The sequence below is a fragment of the Auxenochlorella protothecoides genome, assembly GCF_000733215.1.
Source record: "Auxenochlorella protothecoides strain 0710 unplaced genomic scaffold scaffold70, whole genome shotgun sequence".
Lineage (NCBI taxonomy): Eukaryota > Viridiplantae > Chlorophyta > Trebouxiophyceae > Chlorellales > Chlorellaceae > Auxenochlorella > Auxenochlorella protothecoides.
Window position 1 is genome coordinate 101,704 of NW_011934185.1, and position 23,002 is coordinate 124,705.

The 23,002-nt window shown below is 62.3% G+C and overlaps 9 protein-coding genes across 9 annotated transcripts; 5 read left to right on the forward strand and 4 right to left on the reverse strand.

Moving 5' to 3' along the window:
• Positions 1-98: 98 nt before the first annotated feature.
• Positions 99-5,374, reverse strand: F751_5839 (Transmembrane protein 45B; the record flags this gene model as incomplete). The annotated part of the gene is made up of 6 exons (XM_011398358.1): positions 99-280; positions 449-547; positions 676-808; positions 940-1,041; positions 1,223-1,364; positions 5,052-5,374. 6 exons carry the CDS (start codon positions 5,372-5,374, stop codon positions 99-101), a joined length of 981 nt encoding a protein of 326 aa, XP_011396660.1.
• F751_5840 (Cathepsin Z) lies at positions 2,965-4,439 on the forward strand (the record flags this gene model as incomplete). Its single annotated transcript, XM_011398359.1, has 3 exons — positions 2,965-3,116; positions 3,334-3,456; positions 3,713-4,439. 3 exons carry the CDS (start codon positions 2,965-2,967, stop codon positions 4,437-4,439), a joined length of 1,002 nt encoding a protein of 333 aa, XP_011396661.1.
• On the forward strand, positions 4,797-6,322 carry F751_5841 (DnaJ-like protein subfamily B member 4; the record flags this gene model as incomplete). Its single annotated transcript, XM_011398360.1, has 5 exons — positions 4,797-4,867; positions 5,083-5,188; positions 5,395-5,578; positions 5,766-5,914; positions 6,074-6,322. 5 exons carry the CDS (start codon positions 4,797-4,799, stop codon positions 6,320-6,322), a joined length of 759 nt encoding a protein of 252 aa, XP_011396662.1.
• Positions 6,323-6,593: 271 nt separating this feature from the next.
• Positions 6,594-8,471, reverse strand: F751_5842 (hypothetical protein; the record flags this gene model as incomplete). Its single annotated transcript, XM_011398361.1, has 6 exons — positions 6,594-6,633; positions 6,798-6,898; positions 7,056-7,250; positions 7,385-7,567; positions 7,852-8,112; positions 8,445-8,471. 6 exons carry the CDS (start codon positions 8,469-8,471, stop codon positions 6,594-6,596), a joined length of 807 nt encoding a protein of 268 aa, XP_011396663.1.
• Positions 8,472-9,389: 918 nt separating this feature from the next.
• F751_5843 (hypothetical protein) lies at positions 9,390-11,357 on the forward strand (the record flags this gene model as incomplete). The annotated part of the gene is made up of 5 exons (XM_011398362.1): positions 9,390-9,478; positions 9,700-9,804; positions 10,032-10,217; positions 10,480-10,864; positions 11,295-11,357. The coding sequence occupies 5 exons, from the start codon at positions 9,390-9,392 to the stop codon at positions 11,355-11,357; spliced, it is 828 nt and encodes a 275-aa protein (XP_011396664.1).
• Positions 11,358-11,608: 251 nt separating this feature from the next.
• Positions 11,609-12,258, reverse strand: F751_5844 (ADP-ribosylation factor-like protein 8; the record flags this gene model as incomplete). Its single annotated transcript, XM_011398363.1, has 2 exons — positions 11,609-11,710; positions 11,869-12,258. 2 exons carry the CDS (start codon positions 12,256-12,258, stop codon positions 11,609-11,611), a joined length of 492 nt encoding a protein of 163 aa, XP_011396665.1.
• Positions 12,259-13,314: 1,056 nt separating this feature from the next.
• F751_5845 (GDP-mannose-dependent alpha-mannosyltransferase) lies at positions 13,315-15,736 on the forward strand (the record flags this gene model as incomplete). Its single annotated transcript, XM_011398364.1, has 7 exons — positions 13,315-13,464; positions 13,617-13,762; positions 14,020-14,151; positions 14,349-14,640; positions 14,856-15,042; positions 15,217-15,388; positions 15,565-15,736. The coding sequence occupies 7 exons, from the start codon at positions 13,315-13,317 to the stop codon at positions 15,734-15,736; spliced, it is 1,251 nt and encodes a 416-aa protein (XP_011396666.1).
• A 292-nt stretch (positions 15,737-16,028) lies between these two features.
• Positions 16,029-19,939, reverse strand: F751_5846 (Myb-like protein L; the record flags this gene model as incomplete). Its single annotated transcript, XM_011398365.1, has 10 exons — positions 16,029-16,156; positions 16,492-16,622; positions 16,814-16,908; positions 17,329-17,463; positions 17,637-17,786; positions 17,944-18,195; positions 18,372-18,692; positions 18,877-19,056; positions 19,238-19,372; positions 19,817-19,939. 10 exons carry the CDS (start codon positions 19,937-19,939, stop codon positions 16,029-16,031), a joined length of 1,650 nt encoding a protein of 549 aa, XP_011396667.1.
• Positions 19,940-20,180: 241 nt separating this feature from the next.
• F751_5847 (hypothetical protein) lies at positions 20,181-22,953 on the forward strand (the record flags this gene model as incomplete). The annotated part of the gene is made up of 8 exons (XM_011398366.1): positions 20,181-20,294; positions 20,578-20,784; positions 20,949-21,080; positions 21,181-21,330; positions 21,530-21,700; positions 21,906-22,160; positions 22,399-22,551; positions 22,750-22,953. 8 exons carry the CDS (start codon positions 20,181-20,183, stop codon positions 22,951-22,953), a joined length of 1,386 nt encoding a protein of 461 aa, XP_011396668.1.
• Between the last annotated feature and the right edge of the window lie 49 nt (positions 22,954-23,002).

A 23,002-nucleotide genomic window follows, 5' to 3' on the forward strand; every position in this document is an offset into this window, starting at 1 on the left:
CGCCCAGCTCCTCTGTACACTCTGTAGCAGCTTTGACACGTCATCCCCTCGCAACATGTAACTCAACCGAGGGGGGGGCAGCGCTGAATCGACCCACATCAGTACTTGTCAGAGGTCAGGGCGCTCAGCTCCAGGTCGATGTGGCCGTTGGTGCGGCCACTGGGACGCTGGGCGCCGTACCTGGCAGCGGGCATGGGCGAGCCCAGCCCCGGCGCGCCGCGCTCCTCCTTGTACACCCAGCCCAGGTGCCGCTCCGTAACCCAGCGCATCAGCAGAAATACTGAGGGAGATGGGGGGGGAGGGGGGGGGAGTTGGTTTGAGCTCCTGGCTGCAGCGGAGGGTGGGAATACTTGGCAAGGTCAGCACCAGCCCACCCCGGGCTGAGGCCGCCGATCGCCAAACGCAAGACGGCGCGCGTGTCTGGCAGCCGTGCGCTGCCACCCCTTACCCGAGAGCATGGCGGCTGTGATCCACAGCACATGCGTGACCCACGCCACGGGCGCCATCATCGCGGAGCTCATGTCCTCCGGATCCCACTGCGGCTTTGCTGCAGGCAGGTGTCGGGGGAATGAAGCATCTCGAGACGGCTTGTGGCCTGCAGAAATGCAGGTGCAGTTGCACAAAAGGTGTGTGTGGTCCAATCTCCCAAACCCGCATGAGCGCCCCTCGCCGCACCTCGGTACATGATGTACGCCGTCTGGATCCACCACACGCCCTGGATCACAGTGGACAGGGGGCGCGCCAGGGCGGCCGCGAAGCTGGTGGGCATCAGGGCTTCGAATACCACGGCAACCACGGTGAGGAAGATCTGCGACGCGCGGGGGGGACTGGTCGGTCACCTGTTCCCAGTCGAGACAGCTGGCGACCAGAGCACAGATGCAGGGGCCGGACCAAGGCAGACAAAGAGTCCCCTGCGTGCCAAACCAGGGCTTCCCCCACCTGGATGACGAGGATGAGGTGCACCAGGATCTCGATCTTAGGGCCCTTGAGGTGGAAGACCAGGAGCATGCCCTCGATCAGGAAGGCCATGCCCAGCGACGCCTGCCACGGAATTTGTTGGATTTGATACCGTGATCTTGCTGCCAGTCGCTGGTCCACTACATGGAGGCGCGGCTCTCGACAGCAAGCCCAAGCGGGCCGACCCCAACGCTCCGACAGAAATAACGATCACCGAAGTGGCTGCATGGGCATCAGATTTGAACCCTGACACCCAACCCCTTACATGCTCGATGCCCTCTGGCAGCCTGCCATACCAGGTGGCCAGATCCACCAGACCAGACAGCATGAACGCAGAGTACATGGCAGAGTGCTGCCAGTCGTTGACATGGTCCATCACAAACTTTCCGTCGGAGGCGTACAGGTTCCTGTGACAGCGTCAAGCGTACGGCTGATGAACAGGGTTGTTTGTAGTTGGAGACAAGCGGGTTGTACTTCAACCTCTGCATTTCGAGCCGGTGATCCAGGAACTTCAGGAGCTTGCATGAGGGATGCCCAGCGCAACCTCACTCTTCCCTCAGGGACACAAGTGCGCACATGTACTGGTCGTGTCCCAGCCAGAGCTCGCCCAGGATGCCGAAGAGGGGGAGGACTATCTTGACAAATGGCTCCACAGGAAAGCGCCGCGCCCTGGCGGTGCCGAAGAACAAGCGGTGCCAGCCCCTTGACCTGAAGGGTGGACCCCCTGCTGCAGATGCCAGGTGCTCATAAAAGGTGGCCAGCATCCACCAGACGCCCCAAAGCTGTGCACGTGGAATAGTGACAGCTTTGGGAAGATATTATCTGTACAGCAAAGATGACCTTCGGAAACCCAGCAGAGCCAAGTCAGTCGGCAGCTCGACTTACACAGGTTGAGAGCAAACGGACCCTCCCTCATCGAAAGCACTCCCGGTCCATTCTTCTCGCACCAAGAAAAAACTGCCAGGTACTACGTGACCAAGCCAGGCTCCGTGGCTGTAATAGTAGCTGCCGTCTTCGTGCCGTAAGACAGCGCCGTGGTCGTGTGCCATGGGGGGGGAAACGCTTACGTGGGCGCTGTGGTTATGCCCGGCATGGTCCATCGACATGTCCATTGCGATGTTATCCGGGTGCTACAACTCCCTGTCGTCCGCAGAGGAGACCAAGTGGTCGACGTGTCCTGGGGTTGTCTCTGGTGCACGACGACAAGTTTGGCCCAGTGTCCACCGTTTTGTGGGACCAAGGTGCCAAATTCGATATACCTGTGCGTTAAGAGCTCTTCTGTGCGACTGGAAGTCACTTGCAGCTAGACAAGTGCCTGTTGCCATGATTACCTTTGAAGGTCGTAACCTGCCGCGGGAACTGCATGAGCGCGAGCGCGGTATGCAGGGAGGTTGTCATCGCACTCGTTCGTTCCGGCATTCTAGCTGCCTTTTGGGGTGTATGGGTACATGCATTTCGTTGACAGAGAAACGAACGAGCATTAGGGGGGAATACCATAGAGGTATGGTGACCACTCCTGGGGTTTGCTACATTTCAAACTTTGAAGGATACAACGAGGTTCAAGTCTGTCCCCCTTCACCCCTGTCACCCTCCAAGTCCCACTTCTTGTAGCCAGGAGTGCCGCAACTGGGTGACATTCCGCCTTTTATCAAGCTGCCAGCATCACTGGCTGTGCATTGATTCGCTGACACCGTATGGATGTGGGCAAGAATTCTGCATCCTGACGCTTGGCCGATGCCACAAACTTGCTCGAACACAATTACCCATCATCCCTACCAGACTGTGTTACCTTAAATGCTGGCAATGAGGAACTCGGTGGCGTAGTAGAAGGATTTTCATCATACCCAAACCCTCACGGCCTGACTGACCGGATAACCGGGAACAAAGAAAGAACTTCCACAGCTTCCCCTCACCACCCTCCGCCGGAACCAAAGTGAACTTATTCCTTTCCCATGGCAGCGAAATCCATTTTCATTCTTCAAAGAAGTACATCTCAATAAAAGCACCATGAAACTGATATTTGTAGTGTCCCTGGCAGTCTTGGTGGGGGTCTGGGCTCGGGATGTTCCCGAGAGTGTGGCTGTCAAGTCCGGCACGGACTGGAAGCCATCGGTTTTCGCGACGGTCATCACCTATCCCGATGACTACAAGGAGCTGAGGTGCGACTTGTGGGGTTACGTGCGACAAATTTGAAGTTCGTGCCAGCATCTGCCAGCAGATTGCCTGCCTCCGCCACTCCTGCCACCGCCCTCTTTGGGGCCCCGCACTCCATCGATGTGGTTGTTACGCACATGGTAGCCCATCGGGAGGCTGCGCGGTTGTGCGAGGGGCCCTTCCCGAAACCCTTGCCCGGAACCCCACTGCCACCTCGGACAGGTCGACGCCCAAGCCCTCCTCCTACCTCAAGGAGTCGGACCTGCCCGAGGCCTTTGATTGGCGCAACGTCAATGGCACCAACTTCCTCAGCACCACCCGGAACCAGCACATTCCCCAGTACTGGTGCGCGATCGCGGTGGATGGGTGGATGGGGTTGTGTGCCTTCGGGATGGTCTGGGCACCCATGACCTCATCATGAGGGGGATGTCGCCGGGTCCAGCAGTGTCACTGGCTGTCGTAGCCATGGTAGGTGGCTGCCGTTCCACTGCCATTCCCTCATGCATGAAGGGGCAGCCTTTGCTATGCCGCTGATGCTCCCTCCTCACGCCCCAGTTCCCTCCCCCCGCCCACCCCCGACGCCCCTTCCTCCCTCAAACAGCGGTTCCTGCTGGGCGCACGGTGCCACCTCCTCCCTGGCCGACCGCATGAACATCAAGCGCGGCGGCGCCTGGCCCTCCGCCTACCTCTCCGTCCAGAACGTGATCGATTGCGGCGGCGCGGGCTCCTGCCACGGCGGCTCCGACGTGCGCGTGTATGAGTACGCCGCGCGCCACGGCATCCCCGACGAGACCTGCAACCTGTACGTGGCCGCCGACCAGCGCTGCAACCCCAAGCACCAGTGCTTCACCTGCTGGCCGGGGACGGGGTGCGCGGCGGTGCCCACCCACCGCCGCCTGACCGTGGCCGAGCACGGCCGCGTCAGCGGCGTGGCCGACATGAAGGCCGAGATCTACGCGCGCGGACCCATCAGCTGCGGCATCGCCGCGACGGAGGGCCTGGACGCCTACAACGGCGGGCTGTACGCCGAGTTCGCGCCCTCCGCCAGCATCAACCACATCGTGTCGGTGGTGGGGTGGGGCGTCGAGGACGGCGTGGAGTACTGGGTGGTGCGCAACTCCTGGGGCGAGCCCTGGGGCGAGCGCGGCCTCTTCCGCATCGTCACCTCCAATGCCTTTGCCGGGCAGGGCGGCAACTTCAACCTCCTCCTGGAGACAGCCTGCGCCTGGGGCGTGCCGGACGATTGGGTGGATGCCGAGCTGCTGGAGCCCGTGGTGTACGACGAAGATGACGAGGAGGAGGAGGACGCTGCCCGGGCCGCAGCGTGATGTGCTGCCTGTGGGAGGGGTGGAGGGACCCTCACCTCTGCCGGTCTTCGACGGAACCCCTTTCCCCCCCCTTTTACACACACACATACGCTCGGCGTGCAACCCTTTGGCACATAGACACTGGCTCATGTTGTGGCACTGAATCCCTTGTCCTGAATTTTGACTGAGAGCATGGTTGTACCCCCTCCCTCTGTGTAATGTAGAATACTCAAAACCCGTGCAGAAAGTGATCTGGGGAATGAGACTCGCTGAGCTGAGTTGGCTCCACGTGGTCCCACAACGAAGTGGAGATGCAGGCTCCCACGACACATAGACTGGCACGCCCCAGACTCGACGGTCGAAGCGTCGCGCTCCACCATGTTGAGCTGGGCGACGGGTAGGGGTGTGGTCCGATTGCCGCCCGGCCAGAAGGCGTTTCAGGGAGCAAGGTGCGTGTCGTCGAAAGCGACCACCGAGAAACATCCATGGGGAATGTCGTCTCCACACTGCGCCGCAGTGCATTTTGGCATGCATTATCAGCCAGGCTTTCAGCCTGAAAATGCCTTCACTATCCCATTCGAGCGTTTGCTTCCGACAGGGTAAGGAGCAGCCCAGCAAGAACCCCATGCTCACCAGCCAGGGGCCTCCGCATTGCTGCCGCCAGAGACCCCTACCAGGTGCTGGGAGTGGCTCCTGGCAGCAACATCCAGGATGTCAAGAAGGCGTTCAAGAAAAAGGCTCTCAAGCTGCATCCTGACGTCAATAAAGCGGTGTGTGATGGGTGTGTGGTGACCCTGTGGAAAGGGAATCAGGCAATGCTCAAGCGGGCATGCAGGCCGGAACCTTCCTGTACCTAGTCTGCCAGACAGCCACGTCTGACCCATGATGGTGCTGAGCGGGTAGTGCAGTAGGGCTGGGGCCCAGTCATCGTCGAGTCCTCTCTTCCCACTCGCCATGGTGGGCTCCCCTGTCGCAGCCCAGCGCCAAGACTGAGTTCATGGAGTGCAAGGAGGCATACCAAACCCTGCTTTCAAGAAGTGGCAGGGCGGGGAGGGGGAGCAGCAGCGCCAAGCCCCCGCCGGCCCCCGGTCCCGACTTCTGGAACTGGGACCTCAAGGGGTTCAGTCCCGGCGAGGCACAGGAGGAAGCCTACAGCCTGGGTGGGAACTTTGTTTCTCTCTTGTGGTAGGGGTGGGCTATATGATCAGGCTGTATGTTATGCCAGGAGCCTCCTGCAGGCAAGGCCGATGGCATGCTGGGACCACATCTCGTGTTTCGTCATCCTCACGAGACCCGGGGCCTGGCCACAACACCCATCCCTGCCCCCCCCGATCTTCTCCCGACCAGCGGATGTCCTGCGCGACATTGAACGTGAGATTGCTGCTTACCTGGAGAAGCGAAGGAAGAAGCAGGGAAAGATGGGGCCGACATCCTTCTGGGACGACCTCGCTGGCGTGGGCGAGGAGTTTGTAGAGTTCCTGGAGTCGGTAGGGGGAGTGAGCCTCTGTATTCTTTTGGAGGTGGGAGACTTTTGCCTCTTGCAGGCATGGATTACCCTGCCGCTGAGCATGCATTCGAGCATGCTCCTGGCCCCGTGCACTCCTTTCCATTGATCTGCCCACCCCCTCTTGACCTGCGACTTGTGCCCGGCACAGGGCTTGGGGCTCCAAGACGAGGAGGGTGCAGGGAAGGACCAGGCAGAGGCTGGAGCTAGGGACAAGGCATCCGAACAGCGGAACGGGAGTGGTGCCCACGCTGCATCTGGGGCCGAGGCACGGCGCAAGAGGGAGGAGGACGCGGCTGCACAGCGCAAACGGGAGGAGGATGCGGCGGCTGCGCAGCGGGCGGCGTCGCCTACCATCGAAGATGAGCTCAGTGAGCTGCGAAAGAAGCTGGGCCTCTGAGCGAACCAGGGACTGGCGCATCACTGGGTGCCTGCCAGCTGAAATTTTTCGACCAGTCATGCGCAGATGGTCATGTTGATATATTCTTTAATCCCTTGTCTCTGGGCCTCAACACAGCAACTGACTGTGGTATACAGGGACGCGCACAGCTGCAGGAATATGCAGGGGAAGGGCTGTGCTAGTGTGAGGGTGGTAGCTACACGGGTGCAATCATATCTGCAGTCCAGGATACGGAAGCCCGTGGCGCAAAAGCTGGCAGTCGATCACCGGCCTACTTCTTCCTCCCAAAAGAGAAGATGTTCTTGATCGCACTGCAGTATGGTGGGGGTGCGTGAGTAGGTGAGAGTGTGTTACTTAAAGAAGGGCAACTACATTGCATGTGAGCACCAGATCGTCCCAGATCCTCGACCATGCTGCTCCTTAAGGGGGCTCCTTCACCTCGAGCCCCTCTCAGCAGCGTGAAGAACCACCCCACCTGATGGCGGCCTCGTTGATGAAGGGCTCGTCATACTTGTCGATGATGGTCTTGAAGCGGGGGGAGGTGCGCAGCTTCTCCAGGTTCTTGTCGGAGCGGACCTGGCAAAGGGGAGAAGGGGGTGGGGGGGGGGGGCGACGCCGATGTGGCAGGGCAGATCGAGGCGCGGAGGCGAAGGCGCAGTCTCCCCACGACCCTTTCATCATCCCCACGATTGACAGCATGCGACCTCATGGACACACCCTGGCCCTGCCCCACCTTGGCGTAGTCCTCGAAGCCAGAGTCCAGCGCGCTTTCCAGTGCCTCGAGGCCGGAGTCGACCTGGCCCAGCGCGGCATAGCAGCAGGCTATGTTGTACTGCGTCACGCGGGCGATGTTGGTCACGCGGGAGAAGTCGTCGCCCAAGAAGTTGGGGGGCTCCATGGACAGTACATTCTCAAAGTCGATCAGGGCCTGCATACGGAGGCGGGGCAAGGGGAGGGGAACGTGAGGCGCTGTGCGTGTCATCGAGCCCCAACGAGGCAGATGGCCGGGGCTCCCTGCGCCCTCCCAGCAGGCACCCAGACCCCCGCCCCTCCCCCCCCCACCACCTCCTCCACGTTCTGGGCCTTGAATCGGGACAGCGCCATGTTGAAGAGGTCCTTGCGCTCCTGCTCCGCCCTCTTCTTGGAGTCGTAGTTTCGGAGCTGGACCTCCTTCGTCCCCGCGCTGTAGTTGCCCACCGTCCGATCCTCCTTCCACAGACGCTGCTCCTCCGTCTCATCGAGGTTCTGCGCACAGGATGTGAAGGAGAGGTTCGTGCGGGCTTGGGACCGCATGATCCTTTGAAACCCCTCCACTGGTGATATCCAGTTTCTGTGTGGTGCTCGCGAAAAAACAAAACCACTTCCCCCTGATACCATGAGGGGTCGGGCTCGACCCCACCTGGTGGTTTCCCTGTCACTCCCTGCATCATTCCAAACCCTCACCTGCATGCCACACCGCCCTCCTGTCTCTGAACTCCCATTGGCACCCTTGAATCCCCAGTCCCCATCTCCACCACACACCCACCGACCTCAAATACGTCCAGGTTGCCACCTCGGCTCTCCAGACGCAGGAAGACCTCGCCATTCCGGGTCTTGATAGCATAAATCACCTGCCCAAAATTGCGAGCCTCCCAGACGTCGCCCCCGAAGCTGGCAGACACGGCCACCACTCGGTCGCCCGGCTTGATCCTTGGGTCGGTGTTGCCCAGACGGGGGTCAGTGATGGAGACGTAGGCTGCCCCATCGTTCCCCCTCTTGAACTTCACTCCCAGCGGCTTGGCCAGGTTCACCTGAATGCAGAGAGGAAGGCTTACTGGAGAAATTTTTGCAGTGTCATGCCCATAGGTAGGTGTAAAGAGGGCAGAGCGGGATACGGACTCCCTCGATCGATCTCGGAACGTCCAGCGCGGATGTCTACTCCAGCATTCTTAAAAATACCTCAACAAAGGTCTCCTCCTGGTTGGATTTTGAGTTTGCAGTTGCGGCAGCCAGCACCCGGCCACGTTGTGCACTTTGTACACAGCTGAAGCTTCTGGGAATCCTGGCTTGCTGCTAGCAAAAGGAGAAATGCGTCATGCGTTAGCCGAACTCTATGCACAAGCTTCTGGGCCATGCCACGGACTGTAGGAAATGGAAACATAGACTTCATTTGACCACCAGGGTAAGCAGGAGATACACACGGCCACCTCCGCCGGGACCAAGTGCTCACCACGTTCGATTGGGATTCCCTGCCATGAAAGTTCCATGAGACCCTACACCTGAGTGGTCCACAAGCGCATCTGCGATGGATGAAAGGCCGCAATGACGATGTAATGCCTCTTAAATTGGTCGAAGATGCCTATGTCCGACGCGCGCTGCGTCAAACACCCAGTACTCACCCTGGCTCGGTGGGGGTGCAGTGACTCATGCGGCACGACGCCCCCCTGTTAGCCAGCATGCTCTGCATCTTCAGGATCTCTGCGTCGAAAATGGGGTGCTGAAAGGAGGCAAGATGTCTCACATACACACACAGACCAAGGCCAGGGCACAACGTGTGAGCTTTACGTCCATGATGAGGTCGAGAACTGCCCACCGGGGATCATGGGAGATGGGTACCTCCCAGCACGCAACGCATGTGCATACCCGACCCCGCTGGCAGAGGATAACCCCTCGACTTTGCATCCGCGCAACACGCAGTTCCAGCCGGGAGCAGGGAGCAATCGATTTTCTCACAGGAGGAGGGACGAGATGGATCCCAATGACAAGGATCCCTTCCCAAGGGCGACCTTCGTGGGGAAGGCCCCTACGAAGCAAGCTGGGCGGATGATCAACCCGGCCTGGAGGCTGGCGGGATCCAATCATCCGTATGCGCCATTTACAGGGAATCCCCTGATGTGGCAAAGCTACGTGTATGACGACGCTTCCACGTACGCCGGGGGTCTACCTGAGCTGCCATGTACATGGGCTGTGGGGACACTCTTTGGGAGGCAAGCTCGCTCTCGGGTTCGACCTGGAGACCGGAGATGTTCATTGAGCTGCGAGTTTTCTTATACCACGATCCTAGCATGCATGCAGGTACGAAGGCTTGATGGAGCTCAACATCCCTCACAACGTTGGAGTGATGAGCTTTGGCACATTTGGAGGCGGTGGCATCGGGAACACCAAGCTGGGAGATCGGTGGGTGGTCTCTCTGCGGCAGGGTATAGTGTTGGAGAGCAGACGTGTTGTTTTCGGGCCTGTAAGCGGCCATGATGGGTGCCATCGGGGTGCTACACCCCCTGGAATGGTCGGTGGTAGTGCCCGGGTGGTTCAACTTAGCTGACTTGACCTGAGGGCTGAGGATTCGTCGCGGCGTGGCTTGCATGTAAACCTCCCCCTCCCTTGAATGCCTGGCGCAGGTATGAGGGCGATTTTGAGTCTGGCTGGGCGCATGGCATGGGCCAGTACACAGCCGCGGATGGCCACATCTATCGTGGCGAGTATTCCATCGGCCGGCGCCAAGGGTGAGAGCGAGGGCGAAGAGTGCAGACCAGGGGAGCATCAGGGGGGTCACCTCGCAACTTGGAAGGGTGGCGGTGGTTGCGTGCTTCAGAGCATGCGCTGGGCTCACGTCTCCCCCCCCCAGCCAAGACATCGTCTCTGGCAGTCCTCTCAGCCTCTGATCCACCAGGCCGCTGCCATGCTTGCCTGCAACACGGGCCCCCTCTCTTCGACTCCTCCTAACGCTCAGGTGTGGCATAGAGCAGGACATCAACCCCTACCTCAAGCGTGTGATGGCTGGGGAGGATCCGGTGGAGGCGTGGCAGCAGACGGCCCCCGGCATCATCTCCAATGCCCGCCTGGGAACCTGGGTGAATGACTACTTCCGCTCCGGCCCGGACCCCGAGGGCCGGTACTGCTCGCTGGAGGAGATCATGTGAGTGAAGAAAGGGGGCTTGGCGGATCGGGGGGCGGGGGGATGCGGCAGGCTCATTGTTTTGGGAGCCCGGGCGTTGTTCTCAGGCCCGCAGGCTGGATCTTGACGAGGCCAAGGAGCACTGGTGGCAGCCAAGCCCTTGGCCTCCTGTGGCAGGACTGGTGCAGCGGCATGGCAGCCGGACGGGAGTTTGGTGCGGGGTCACCTCCGCGCCCGACCCCCAGAATCCTCGACCAGCCCACCCCACGGTGCCGCGTCGCAGGGGGACCGTGCAGGAGGTCCGCGGCGTGGTGGCCAAGGCCCGCATGTTCCAGCACAAGCCGGACGGGGAGGTGACCGTGCGCATGATGCAGGACGCGGAGGGGAAGCCGCTGCCGCTGATGCAGGACCCGCTGCACTACCCGCACGCCACCGGCTTCCTGGCCCCCGGCCCCATGGGCCAGTGCTTTGCCATCCCGGCGTCCCCCCTCCTGCGCCGCCAGATGGCCCAGGCCCAGCGCAACGCGCGCCGCGTGTGGGACCGGTACAACCTGGACTACGACTTCGTCCCCGGCACGCCCCTGGCCCGCGGCTTCCCGCTCTGGAAGCAGAAGCGTGTGCACTACGAGGTGGCCGACGCGCTGGAGGCGCGGCACGAGCGCCAGAGCGTGCGCAGCGGCGAGGCGCGCTGGGCCGCCAAGGCGCGCGGCGACGGCAGGAAGCGCGGCAAGGGCGGCGACGGCAGGGGCGGGCGGCGCGGGAGGAAGGCGCGCGGCGGCGGCGACCTGCTGGCCTCCGTGCCCTACGACGTGCTCGCCGCCGAGCTGGCGCCCGGGTGGCAGCCGCCCGCGCCCGGCCCCGCGCTGGCGCCGGCCGGCGCCACGGCCGGGGAGGGCCCCGCGCCGCCCTCGCTGCTGGCCAGCCTGAGCCTGGGCCTGCGCGGCGCGGGCGCGGTCTGGGGCTCGCTGGCCACGCGGTGTGCCGCGCTGCCGCGGCCGGGCCTCGCGCGGCCGCGGCCGTCCTGCGGCGCCGCGGCGCAATGTTGAGAGGGCTCGCGTGCCGGGCACCCCTTGTCCCCTTGTCTGTACGGATCCTCAGCCAGCGCCAACCAGGGCTGGTTCGCACGCCTCGGTACCAGTTGCGGGGGGGGGTATTGGGTAGGGTGGTACAGGGGGAGTGGGGTAGTAGCAAAGCAAGGGGGGGTCCAAGCGGGCATGAGCCTTGGGAGAAAGGAGGCATGGGGTTTTCAGCAAGCTCAGAAGAAGCCAGTAAAAGAAGGACCCTACAGGGCCTATGGCATGCGCCGTGCTGACGTGACAGCAATCCAGCATCAGCGGCACACTGAAAGGGTGCTCGGGGTGGGCGGATGGAAGGCCCCCCCCCCGCCCCACGCATGCACCAAGCAACCCGCCTCAGCTCTTGGCGTGCTTGGTGAGCCACGTCAGGGTGACGTCGATGTTGGACTGGCGCTTGCAGGATATGCTGTACACGCACACCTCCCGCCCCTTGATGGCCTGCAGGGTGTGAGTGTGCGGGGGGGGAGGGGGGCGGGGGATGCTGGGGTCAGGGCAGGAGTGGTGGGAGGTGCAGGCCCAGGCTCCAAAACGTCAGGAGCCCTGAAGCCTTGCTGCAAGATTTCTCTCCCCTTCCTCCCCAAAACAAAAAGCCATACCTCCAGTTCCAGCTTGGCGGTGAGCTCTGCTGCGGACAGGGCCTCCGGCAGGTCGTTCTTGTTGCCCAGGACTAGGAGCGGGATGCCGGCCAGGCTGGGCCGGCCCAGCAGCTCGTGCAGCTCAACGCGCGCCGCCTCCAGCCCATCCACGTCGCCCGAGTCGACGACAAAGACGATGGCCTGCACGCCACGGCAGTAGCGCTCCCACATGGACCTGAACCGGGTCTGGCCACCCAGGTCCCATAGCTTGATGGTGATGCCGCCGCGTGTGACCTTGCGCATGTTGAAGCCGACGGTGGGCACCATGTCCTCCGCTAAGCTGCCGGTGGTGAGCACGTTCACCAGGGAGGTCTTTCCCGCGTTCTGTAGCCCCACCAGGGAGAGCTCCATCTCCTTGGTGAAGAAGAGGCTGGGGGGAGGGATGGGAGAGGCAAGGGGGGAGGGGAGGGGTGGGATCTCAGGCGGCCAAGGTTGTGTCACCCTAGAGCCCCATCAAGCCGTGATCGGTGCATGGAGGACGCTGTGATCGGTTTGACAAATTGGGGGAAAGGGAGTCACGATGTCATACCCCAGGAGTACGCCAGAAAGGAAAGTCTCCCGCCGAGTTCTCAGAACCAACAAAAAGGAACCCCGCACGGCCCCTCCCTCGGCCAGTCCCTCCACACATCGCCGACTCCGCCAACCTTCGGATCCAGTCCATGAGACCCTGCCACCAGCTCGCCATCGTGCGTGCACGTCTCGGAGACCCAGTAAGTGTGGGAATGTGCAGTATGGGACGGACTCAGTCTTCCGTAAGTCCTACCCACCTTCCTACACCCTGGGGGGCGGTGATCAGTGGATGCAGCTTATAGGTTTGAACAGTGTTCGGTGGATGTTATCTGGCATCGACCATGCCAGTGCAAGGGCCGGGAGGGACGTGCTGCTTGGCTCCCCCAAACCTGTGCTGTGTCGCATGTCACAATTTCTTCCGGGTGAATCAAAACAGGAATCTGCTCCCTCGCACACCTGTGTCGACAGCAAACCTCAGCTGGGAGATGTAATGTGTTGCAGCCGATAAGCTAGGGGCACTTATGTGCTCTGCGGTGGTGTACGGGCAACGCCCCGCCCTGGCTGCAACACGACCCTCGAGCAAGTGGACCATCCGCTTTTCCACCTTTGGCGCATCAATGGCCCAGACAGGCCAAGTTTGGCGGCATGGCAGTCTCCCTAAACCTTTGAGAGACGCCCATGGTGAGAAGGGGAGCGTGCATGAGTTCCAAACCTCCACACCCGACACACGGGTTCGGAGTCTTCAAAGGACTCAAACCTGCCACGCTCTGAATAAACGCTTGCCTCTTTATTACACATGCAGGCCATCCCAGGCTCTTCGGTTCGCAGGTTCCCCGATCAGGGCGTGCAGTGACGATGAGAGCCCGGGGTGCCGTGGCCTCTACAGACATGCAAGCCATGGGCCTGCCCGCCCCTCCCAAACGCATCTGCATCCTGGTGGAACCCTCCCCCTTCACCTACGTGTGTGGCTACATGAACCGGTACCGCAACACCATCCGGTACCTGAAGGAACTGGGGTGTGAGGTGCTCATTGTTACCCCGGGCAAGGTGAGGCCTGGAGGGCGCGGGGACTTCCAGGACGTGCGGCACGTGCCGCACTGTGCTTGACCGAGTGTTTGTCCAGACGGTGCCTGGGCTTGCCTGTGCATCCCTGCAGCGTCACATCCTCACCCGAGGCTCCCATTGCCACCTTTGCGCAGAGCGTCGCCTCCACCGACGACTCCCAGCGCCAGCCTGAAGAGTTCTGCGGGGCCAAGGTGGTGGAGGCCATGTCCTTTGCCTTTCCCTGGTATGCAAAGCTGCCGCTCACCTTTGGGCTGTCCCCACGCATCTACAAGGAGGTCAAGTGCGTTCCGCGGGCAATTGTGTGTGTGTGTGGGGGGGAGGGGTTGTGAGAGTGAGAGCAGTGGGGAAGGCAGTCGCTTGAGCTACCAGACCCCTGAAGCGCTTGAGGTGTGTACTGTGTGCTGGCGACCACTGCCCATGTGGTTTTAGTTCGGAGTCTGTCCAGACCATGCTTTGCTGTAGCTTCCGCCACGGCCTCTCCTGGCTTTGCCGATCCCGATTCACTCAAGCCTTCAACTCCCACCCTGTAACACGCAGGTCCTTCCAGCCCAACATTGTGCACTGCACCTCCCCCGGCACCATGATCCTGGCCGGCCTGCTTTACGCCCGTCTGCTCAAGGTCCCCTTGGTCTACGCCTACCACACCCACGTGCCCGACTACATGCCAAGGTACTACGGGGGGGGGATGATCGACACCATGGCTGTTTGCGGGCCAGGGTCATGGGGGGGTGGCATCCCCGCAAGCCTCTGGGGTTTGCCTCGGGACCCTGGGCGAGCCCTGAAGAAGCCGCTTGCTCTCCGCCTCGCACCCTGGCGTGCAAGTGCCCCTGCACGGACACCCTGCCCCACCTGCGCCGATGGCGCAGGTACAACATGCAGCTGCTGGTCCCCGCGCTGTGGCGGGTGCTGCAGTACTTCCACCGAGCAGCGGCGCTGACCCTGGTGACCTCCGGCGTGATGAAGGGGGTGCTGGAGCGGGCCGCGGTGGCGCCCCCCGCCGCCATCCAGGTGTGGAAGAAGGGCGTCTGCTGCGACACCTTCAACCCGCGCTTTGCCAGCGAAGAGGCCCGCCGAAAGATGCTGGGAAGCCATGGCGAGGGGCCCCTCCTGCTCTGCGTGGGCCGGCTGGGCGTGGAGAAGAACCTCACCTTCCTCAAGGTGGGCTCCCATGTTGAGGGGCAAGGGAGGGGGTGGGGGAGAGGGGGACGAGCGCTGGTGATGCCGGCGGGCCTGTGCAAGGGCTCGTCGACTTGCATCCTTTGCGACGTGAGTCGAGGAATCCTGAATGTTGAAGCTCTACCGGCTGACAGCCCCTTCTGCCCCCTCACGCCTCGACTCACCTCTGCCTCACCCCCGCACTCCACACCTCACAGGACGTGCTCAAGGGCGTGCCCGGTGCACGCCTGGCGCTCGTGGGCGACGGGCCGGAGCGTGCAGCGCTGGAGGCGCACTTTGCCGGCACCGCCACGACCTTTGTGGGCATGCTGCACGGCGCAGAGCTGGCCGCCGCCTACGCCTCGGCAGACGTCTTTGTCATGCCCTCCGAGAGCGAGACGCTGGGTGAGTGAGAGGTGGTGTCCAGGTGGAGGAACTGGATGGAAAGGGGTGCGTGCTGATGCGGCTCCTGACAGGCTCGGGCAAGGGGCCATGACCCAAGGCCAATGCCCATGCGAGTGTGTCAGGTTCCGCAGCCAAGGCCAACCCCTGTCTCTCCTTTGCACTCATGATCGACAGGGTTTGTGGTGCTAGAATCGATGGCTTCGGGGACGCCCGTCGTGGCAGTGGAGGCTGGGGGCATCCCGGACATCCTCTGCAAGCCTGGGGTGACAGGGTTCTTGTACCGATCTGGGGACGTGGCAGCGGCTGTGGCGGCTGTGCAGAAGCTAGTGGCTAACGACCAGCTCAGGTGCGGGCCTTGTGGGCCACGTGTAGGGAATGTGCGGTGCCCGCAAAGGGCTGGACAGGGTGGGGCAAACTGTGATGGTGAGGAGATGAGGTCTGTTTTCAGAAGACACTGACGAGACAGGCGCCCAGTACCCGTCACCGCTGTAATACCAACACCCCTTCCATTCACGCATGCAGGGCCCAGGTGGCCGCCGCCGCCAGGGAGGAGGTGGGCCTGTGGGATTGGAGGGCAGCCACGCAGTACCTGCTACAGTATCAGTACCCCATGGCCATCGCCGCTGCGGCAGCGGCGGGCCTGGGGCGGAAACAAGCCGCGCTGGCTGCGGGACCGACGCCCGCACTCGCTTGACCCAATGCTACTGCTCTGTATACTGACCTTTTGTATCGAGGCCACGCACTTGTTTGCCGTGCAAATGTTGGTGACAGTGTTTCGACGCCTTTCCAGCGCTCCTCAGGCCCCTTTTGCGCTCTGACGTTTTTCGGCCTGAACCTTGATTCAGCTGTTGCAATACCAGTTTGACACTCAAAGCAAATGGAAGTGGGGTATTTGCATGCTTTGGGTCATCAGACAATGGGAGTGCAGGGATTTCATAACAATCAAGGAGGATTCATCGGCCGTCATCCATGACCCCAGATGCGCATCAGAGGGACACCGCCTTCCACACAGCTCCCGGCCCGGTGACACTCCCGTCCTCCCATGCCACGACCTCTGTGAGGAGCGTTTCCTTGACACAGCTGCCATCCTGCTCATACACCACGCTGTGCTGCCCTGTAGTGCCATATGACATAACAGCGCTTGAGCAGAGCAGGCCTCACAGTGGAGACATGATACGCTCTTGTCCCTGCAATTCCCTGATGTACGGTTCCCCTTTCCCTCTCGATGTACAAACAGTCGAAATCCCGAACTCATCCCTCTCAAACACTGGCACCCACCGCTTGCAGCGTCGTAGGCGTCGATGCGCCCCCTGTACATGCTCCCCTTGCTGCTGCCGGCCTCCTCCACCCACCACACCCACACCTGCCGCCCGACGGCCGCTGCCGCTGAGCAGGGCGCCATTTTTGTCGTGCAGGCAGGCGGTGCGTTGCCTGTTGGGCCGCCAGGACGCCAGTCTGCTTCTGGCTCGGCGGCTGCCCGCGAGGCATCATCCTCGTCGCCAGACTGTGTTGAGCTGGGAGGCGCATCAGTATGCTCGCTTCCCGGGCAGATGCCCGATCCAGCCTCCACTGTTGCCTCCCTGTGGGTGAGCGTCCAAAGGGGAAGATTGGCGCCATGCTCGCAGTCTTGAAGCTCTCCGGCAGGCTGTAAAGAGTGATGCGCAGTCTCCCTCTCCCGACTGTACAAGTGTGGCAGGCGTGCACGGGCAGCTGCCCACCCATGTATACCGCCAGGCCATCCATCATCCTCTGGCACCTGCACATAACGCACCGCTTGAGGAGACGGGCATGGCGCATGGCCACTGCCTTGTCCGTTCGCCCGGGGAGAAGCGCTGCGATGGCAGCCCACTTGACACGTCCATTGGGCTGGAAAGGGGGGAAAGGTGTCATTGGAGAGGTGGGGTGAGACAGGGATGGAGCTTTGCGAGGGATGATGTAGGGCTGAGCAAGACCTGATGTGGCTGACATGGTAACTTTGGAATGATGCCGAGGGGTTTTGTACTCAAGGGCAGGCAGTGAAGACAGCAAACCTTGGTACCACATATTCCTGCCCTGCGCAGACACTCACTCACCCGTCTGACCAGGTGAGCCTGTTTGAGGATCGTAGCGTCCTCCTGCATGTATATGCGCGTGAATAGGGATCAAGGAGGGTCATATGGTGCTCCCCCACCACGGCGCTCTGTCCAGTCAAGACTGTGCTACGATATCCCAAAATTCCGGGTGTGCAGCGCAAAGCATACACCACGCACCCCTGACCCCCGATTCCCGTCCGCCGGCTCCATGCACCTCGGCAGTGAATGGAGCGGTGCTGGTCACGTCCGGATTGAGCACGTTCATCCATCGTTCGCGGCACTGCACATCCGACCTGCCCGGCACCAGCCTTGCCACAGCCACCCACGTCTTGCCATGCAGGGCGATGGCCTGCTCGAGTGGGAGTAGGTGAAAAGTGGTTTAAAGAGTGCAGGGACAGACAAAACCCTGATGAATCCAGCGGGGTGTCTCACATCCCAGACCATTCTCCCACCCTGCCGTTCTGTTCAGGAAGCCGCCATCCCTATATAACACCACCAATGACGCGGACCCCAGCCACCCACCCGCTGCAGAGCGTCGTCCTCCGAGGCGGTCCACTTCCCCCTCCGTGGCGTGGCTGTGCCGCCACCCAAAGAGCCCCGCTGGGTGTGCCGTCGCCAGGCGTGCATAAGGCTCTGCCTGTCCCAGCCAGGCCCCATCTTCTCCGCCAGCATCTGCAGGGCAGATGGCGGGGGGAGGCACGAGTGACAGATCGTAGGGCCAGCATCACCAGGCGTGGGTTCCATGACGAGCTGAGGGGGTGGGCCTGGTCTGCAGACGTGAATCCCGACGCATGTGTGTGGTAAGGCCAATCAGATCGCACTCGATCACCTTCCACCGAGGACCGTGGCGCTGCATCAGCCGCGCCAGCAGTGAGAGCTGGTCCGGACTCAGCTCACCCCCCTGCCGCGCTGGGCCGGCAGAGGGCCCGGCCGTCCCGGCCTCCATGCCGGAAGGCACGGGTCCGGCCGCCCCCTCCTGACTCCTCGGCGCCGAAGAGGCCCGCCTCTCCAGCTCCAGCCACCGACGCAGGCTTGCGATCGCGGTGCGCTTCCCTCCCAGCTCAGCCGCCACTGCCGGCCACTGCATGGGTGTGGGCAAGGCACTCAGGCTGGTTGCTTGTGTACAGCCGAGCAGAGGATGACTCCTCATGTGGCAATCAGGGCTCCTTGAGGAGAACCCGACACCAGCATCTTGCAAGGAAATCATCCTCACAAGCAACGCCTCCCCCTCCTCAAGCCACAGCCAGTCGCCCGCACCTGGTGGACCCCGAGGCGGGCCACGGCATCTGCCAGAGCCGCGTCCTCCTCCGGCTCATAGGCATCGTGGCGCAGGCCGGGGCGCAGGCCGTTGACCCAGCCCAGGCGGCACCCCGACGCGCCCGACGCGACCCCCGCCCGCTGCTGGACCACCTGCCAGTCGCCGCGGTCAAAGGCCAGGGTGGCCGCCTCCACGCCAGGGTCGTCCAGGGTCAAAGCCTCCACGCCCGCGCACCGAGCCTGGATGTCCGCGGGGGTGAGGGGCTGGCCGGCCGCCAGCTCCGCCTCCACGGCCTCCAGCACGGCATTGGTGCGCTTCTCCTGCGCCGGGTGCCGGGTTCGGCGAATCCGGGGCATTCTCACGCGGGTCGAGGGACCGGGAGCGCGAGTGGCCACTCGCCCAGGGCACGCAGCGTCGACCACACGAGTCCTGCCACACAGCAGTGCCTCGACGGGTAGCATGCGGCCGACACCGTCCCTGGCCCCAGTCCGAGTTGCCACGCACCTGCACCAGCTGGATCACGGCACCCCGGAGCCGTGCGGCATCCTCCCTGGAGAGCGCCGTGGACGGGAAGGTGTGAGGCAGATACCGGTACACCGGTGCCAGCACGGCAGCCTCTGGGTGCAGCGGCGGCGGCTCGTCGCCCACCGCCCAGGCCCGGGATGGGACCGGGAAGGCCGGCTCCTGGGGGATGCAGGGGCAGGTTGTGGACGGGAAGCATCGAGCGGCAGGGGTTGGGGTGGGCTTCGTCAATCATACGCGTCCACCGCACAGCCTTGTCGGAACCTTGCAATTCCAGGGTGAACCCCGCAGCCAGTTACTGGTGTGAAGCACATGATACTCTCTCAGCCTCAGGCCCAAGCACCTTCAGGCCGCTGGAGGCGCTCCGCAGCGCCCCCGCCTGCCGCTTGCGAGCCCGGAGCGCGGCCACGCACGCCTCTGCATCTGCGTTCCTGGACGCCGCGCTCTCGATGGACTCCAAGAGCCGCCTCAGGCGAGCCTGAATGGCTCGGTTGGCCGCGAGCGCCGCTCGGAGGGCACCTGCACGAGGATGGCGCGCATCACCTGGCCAGGCACCAATTTCTGCTCCGATAGAAGGCGACTCGTGTTCCCTCCTATCTTCTGTGGAAGCATGACGTGCAAGTTGAGGCCCGAGGCGCAGGGTGTGGCGAGGTGGCAAGTCATTCACGATTCCCACAAGATGATGAAGAGGCTGCCCACCTGTCTCCGCAGGAACCTGCCGGCTCTCTGGCTCGATCTCCTCAGCACCACCAGCACTGGGGCTCTCGTCCGGAGATGCATCCCCACCGCTGGCTTCCACGGCGATGCGCCCGCCCTCCTGTGGAATGCCGGGCTATTGATCTAGTTTCTGACCCGCCACTGAGGGCAACAACGGCTTCGGCGCCGCTGCTGGACTCCATATGCGGTTGCCATCACAGCCCACCTCTCTGTACGCTTCTCCAAGTACACTGCGTAGGGCTGCCAGCTCATCTTGCAGTGCCTGCAGCTCATTGAGCTCTTCCTCGTCCTCACTGTCCTCCGAAGCTGAAGACGCGCCGGGCGACATATCGGAGCCTACCCAGGTTCCCGTAAATACATTGCCACGACTCCAAGGACCGTTGGACCATGTGAGCTTGTCTCCTCGGTGGCTTAGCGGTCGAACTGCGATCGCGCGATCTGGGGAGTGCCCGCCCGCGCGCGACCCTCGACTCCTGGCGGTTGAGTGTCCACCCGGAACATCACGCACCCACAAATTTTACACCGCACCATAATGTCGACTCGAGTATGTAGCGCATCAGTATGGTGATATGCGCCTTTGGGCGCCTGATAAACGCAAAGGCATGGCACTGCTGAAGCCGGTCTTTGCTGTCTTTGTCCTCATCTCGCTCGTCATCCTTCGCTCCTCACCCCTACGAATCTATGTGAGTGGACGTCGGGAAGGGGTGCGGGAGTCCAAATTTCATCAAATTCCAACACTTGACCTGATCACCCATTCGAATACGGCGCAGACCGAGGATGCACCGCGTGGTGTGCAGCACCGCGTTGGGCCTATCTCGCCGGTGGAGTCGACATACACGGTGGGCTGTCGACCCTCCCCTGCAGGGTCCAGACACCAGATCTGGGACCATTGTTGCGCATTGAACTTGATCTGGAGGTGATCTGGCCACCCTTCACCCTGGATCTGTTCACCTCCCTCCCACACAGTGCTCGGAGGAGCACCCGGATTTCCCCGACCAGCGCATGTGTGTGTTCTCCAACCTCCTCATCGTGAACCAGACACTTCACTATGTGAGTAGCAAGCAGGAGGAGCTGCCTCCCATCTTCATCAGCTGGGAAAAGGTGTATGAGGGCGACCAGCACCTCGCCATCAGCATGACCCAGCCAGGGAATCTGCCCCTCACTCTCTGGAGGGTGAGGGGGAGGAGAGACTCGGAGGGGGATGGGCAGTATCAAACGGGGCACAAGATGCCAGACCAGCCTAAAGGGTCCTGTGGTGCTCTCAACATCCCGGCAAACATTGGTTAAAAGGTGTGGTGCAGGTCTCCCCAATCCCTGTACATATTCGCCCACGCCAGGAAGTGGAGGTGGTTCGCAGGGCCGGTCTCTTTCACCAGCAGCACCCCCTGAACTACTACCACCTTTTCACCGAGATCGTGCCTACCATGCACTACTCCATCTGCCGGGCCCTGGGCATATGCACGCATGAAGTGAGTCTCATGAGGTTGTGGCGTGGCTGCTGCTGCTCTGCCGGCACCACGTTGCCCAACCATTGCTGTCGCCCACCATCTGCAAACCCCGGTGCGGCAGGCGTCGCAGGACCTGCGGCTGTTCTGGGTGAACAAGTCCGGGGTCAACCACCCCAAGGGCTATGTCTTCAATGCGCCGCAAGCCATCGTGGACCTGCTGCAGTGCATCAGCCCGCAGCCCGTCCTCAACCTGCAAGACACCGGGTCGCGGGTGAGTCGGCGGTGCGAGCTGTGTGGGTGTTGCAGCGTCCTGGCAGGCCTGCCCTGCTTTGTGATGGGGACCCCGTGTGGTATCGGCTCAAGAACGGGATCCCTGCCAGGCACATGTGCTGGAGGATGTGCATATGATAAAGCCTGGACCGATGAATGGTGCTCAAGGGTACCCTTCCCCCCCCCCTCCCTACCACCAGCCGATCCTGATGGAGAAGGCGGTGGTGGGCCTGCCCCGCAACGTCCGCTTCTACCACCAGAAGAAAGAGGAGTGGCAGGCCAGGTTCAAGGACCCGCCCGCCCTCAAGTACATGAAGCATTACCGGGAGCAAGTGGCCGCCTGCCTCAACCATGACTTTGTCAACGAGCGGGTGCGGGCTGCTTGGCTGCAGGGCCTTGACCGATGGCGGCTTGCCTCTGGACCAGGGCGCCAGCGAGTTTTGCATTCGCTGCTCGAATCGTGCATGCAGCGATCCGCGGGTACTACTCCTGTTTTCTGCTCCCCGCGTCCTTGCCCCCTCCCCCACACAATTCTTCCCTCTTCCAAACTACCTCCTCCCTCCCCAACCACCCCAGGCGCCGACCGACCCGGTCCGCATCACCATAGTGAACCGGCACTACGAGGCGGGGCGGTCGCTGCTGAACGCGGAGACCATTAAGGACCACATCCTGTCCCTGCCCTCCGTGCGAGAGGCGGGACCGGAGCGGGTGGTGGTGGAGGTGGTGTACCTCAAGGGCACGCTGCGGGAGCAGGCGGCCGTGGTCTGGAACAGCTCGGTCTACATCTGGGCGCATGGCGCCGCCATGGCCCACGTCTTCTTCCTGCCGCGGGTGGGTGGCACGGGGCATGTGGAGGGAGCATGGGGGTTGTGGGAGCTCCTCCCCCGCCAAGCATTGCGAGGGCCAAGTCGGCAAACCAAGAATTGTGCGCTGGTTTGGTGCGCCCACGTTTCCCCTTCGACCACCTCTGTCCGGTTCGGTCAACTGATGGCGCAGGCGCTCGCACCCCTGCCCCGTCATTGCATGAGTGCCCCCGGTTTCACACTTCACACCCTCCACCCTCATGCAGGGGGCGCATGCCGTGGAGCTGGTGCAGTGGGCTGTCAAGGATCCCCACGACCAGCATGTTTGGGTGCAGGGCATCCGGAAGGCCTTCGACATCGACATCCAGCTGGGGGTGGTGACCAACGACGACCGCACCAAGGTCTTCTTCAACTACGATGTGCGCTGTGGCAGGCGCTTTGGTTTGGAATTGGCGACGGAGCAAGTCCTGCACACACATCCCCACGCAGGGGCCTGCCTGCCCGCGCCGGGCCGAGCATGCTGAGATGCCTTCCTGTGATCCTGCTGCACCGACTGTGGTGCGCAAGCCCATCACCTCCCCCCCCCCTCCCCCATCCTCCCCTCACAACCCTTGCAGGTGATCCGAGCCCCGAACTCCCAGTACCACCGATTCAACGACTCGGAGAAGGTGGCGTTGCTCGAGAACCTGACCTGTCCCGAGCAGCCATATGCCAATGGCGGGGAATGCTTCGGCTGGTTCCATTGGGGCATGTCCCTTGTCCTCAAGTTTGACCTCCTGAGGCCACAGGTGGTGGCGGCCCTGAAAGCACTCCGCCCCTGATCCCCCTTCTGTGAGTGAGCGCACCCGACCCACCATGCCCGTCCATCTT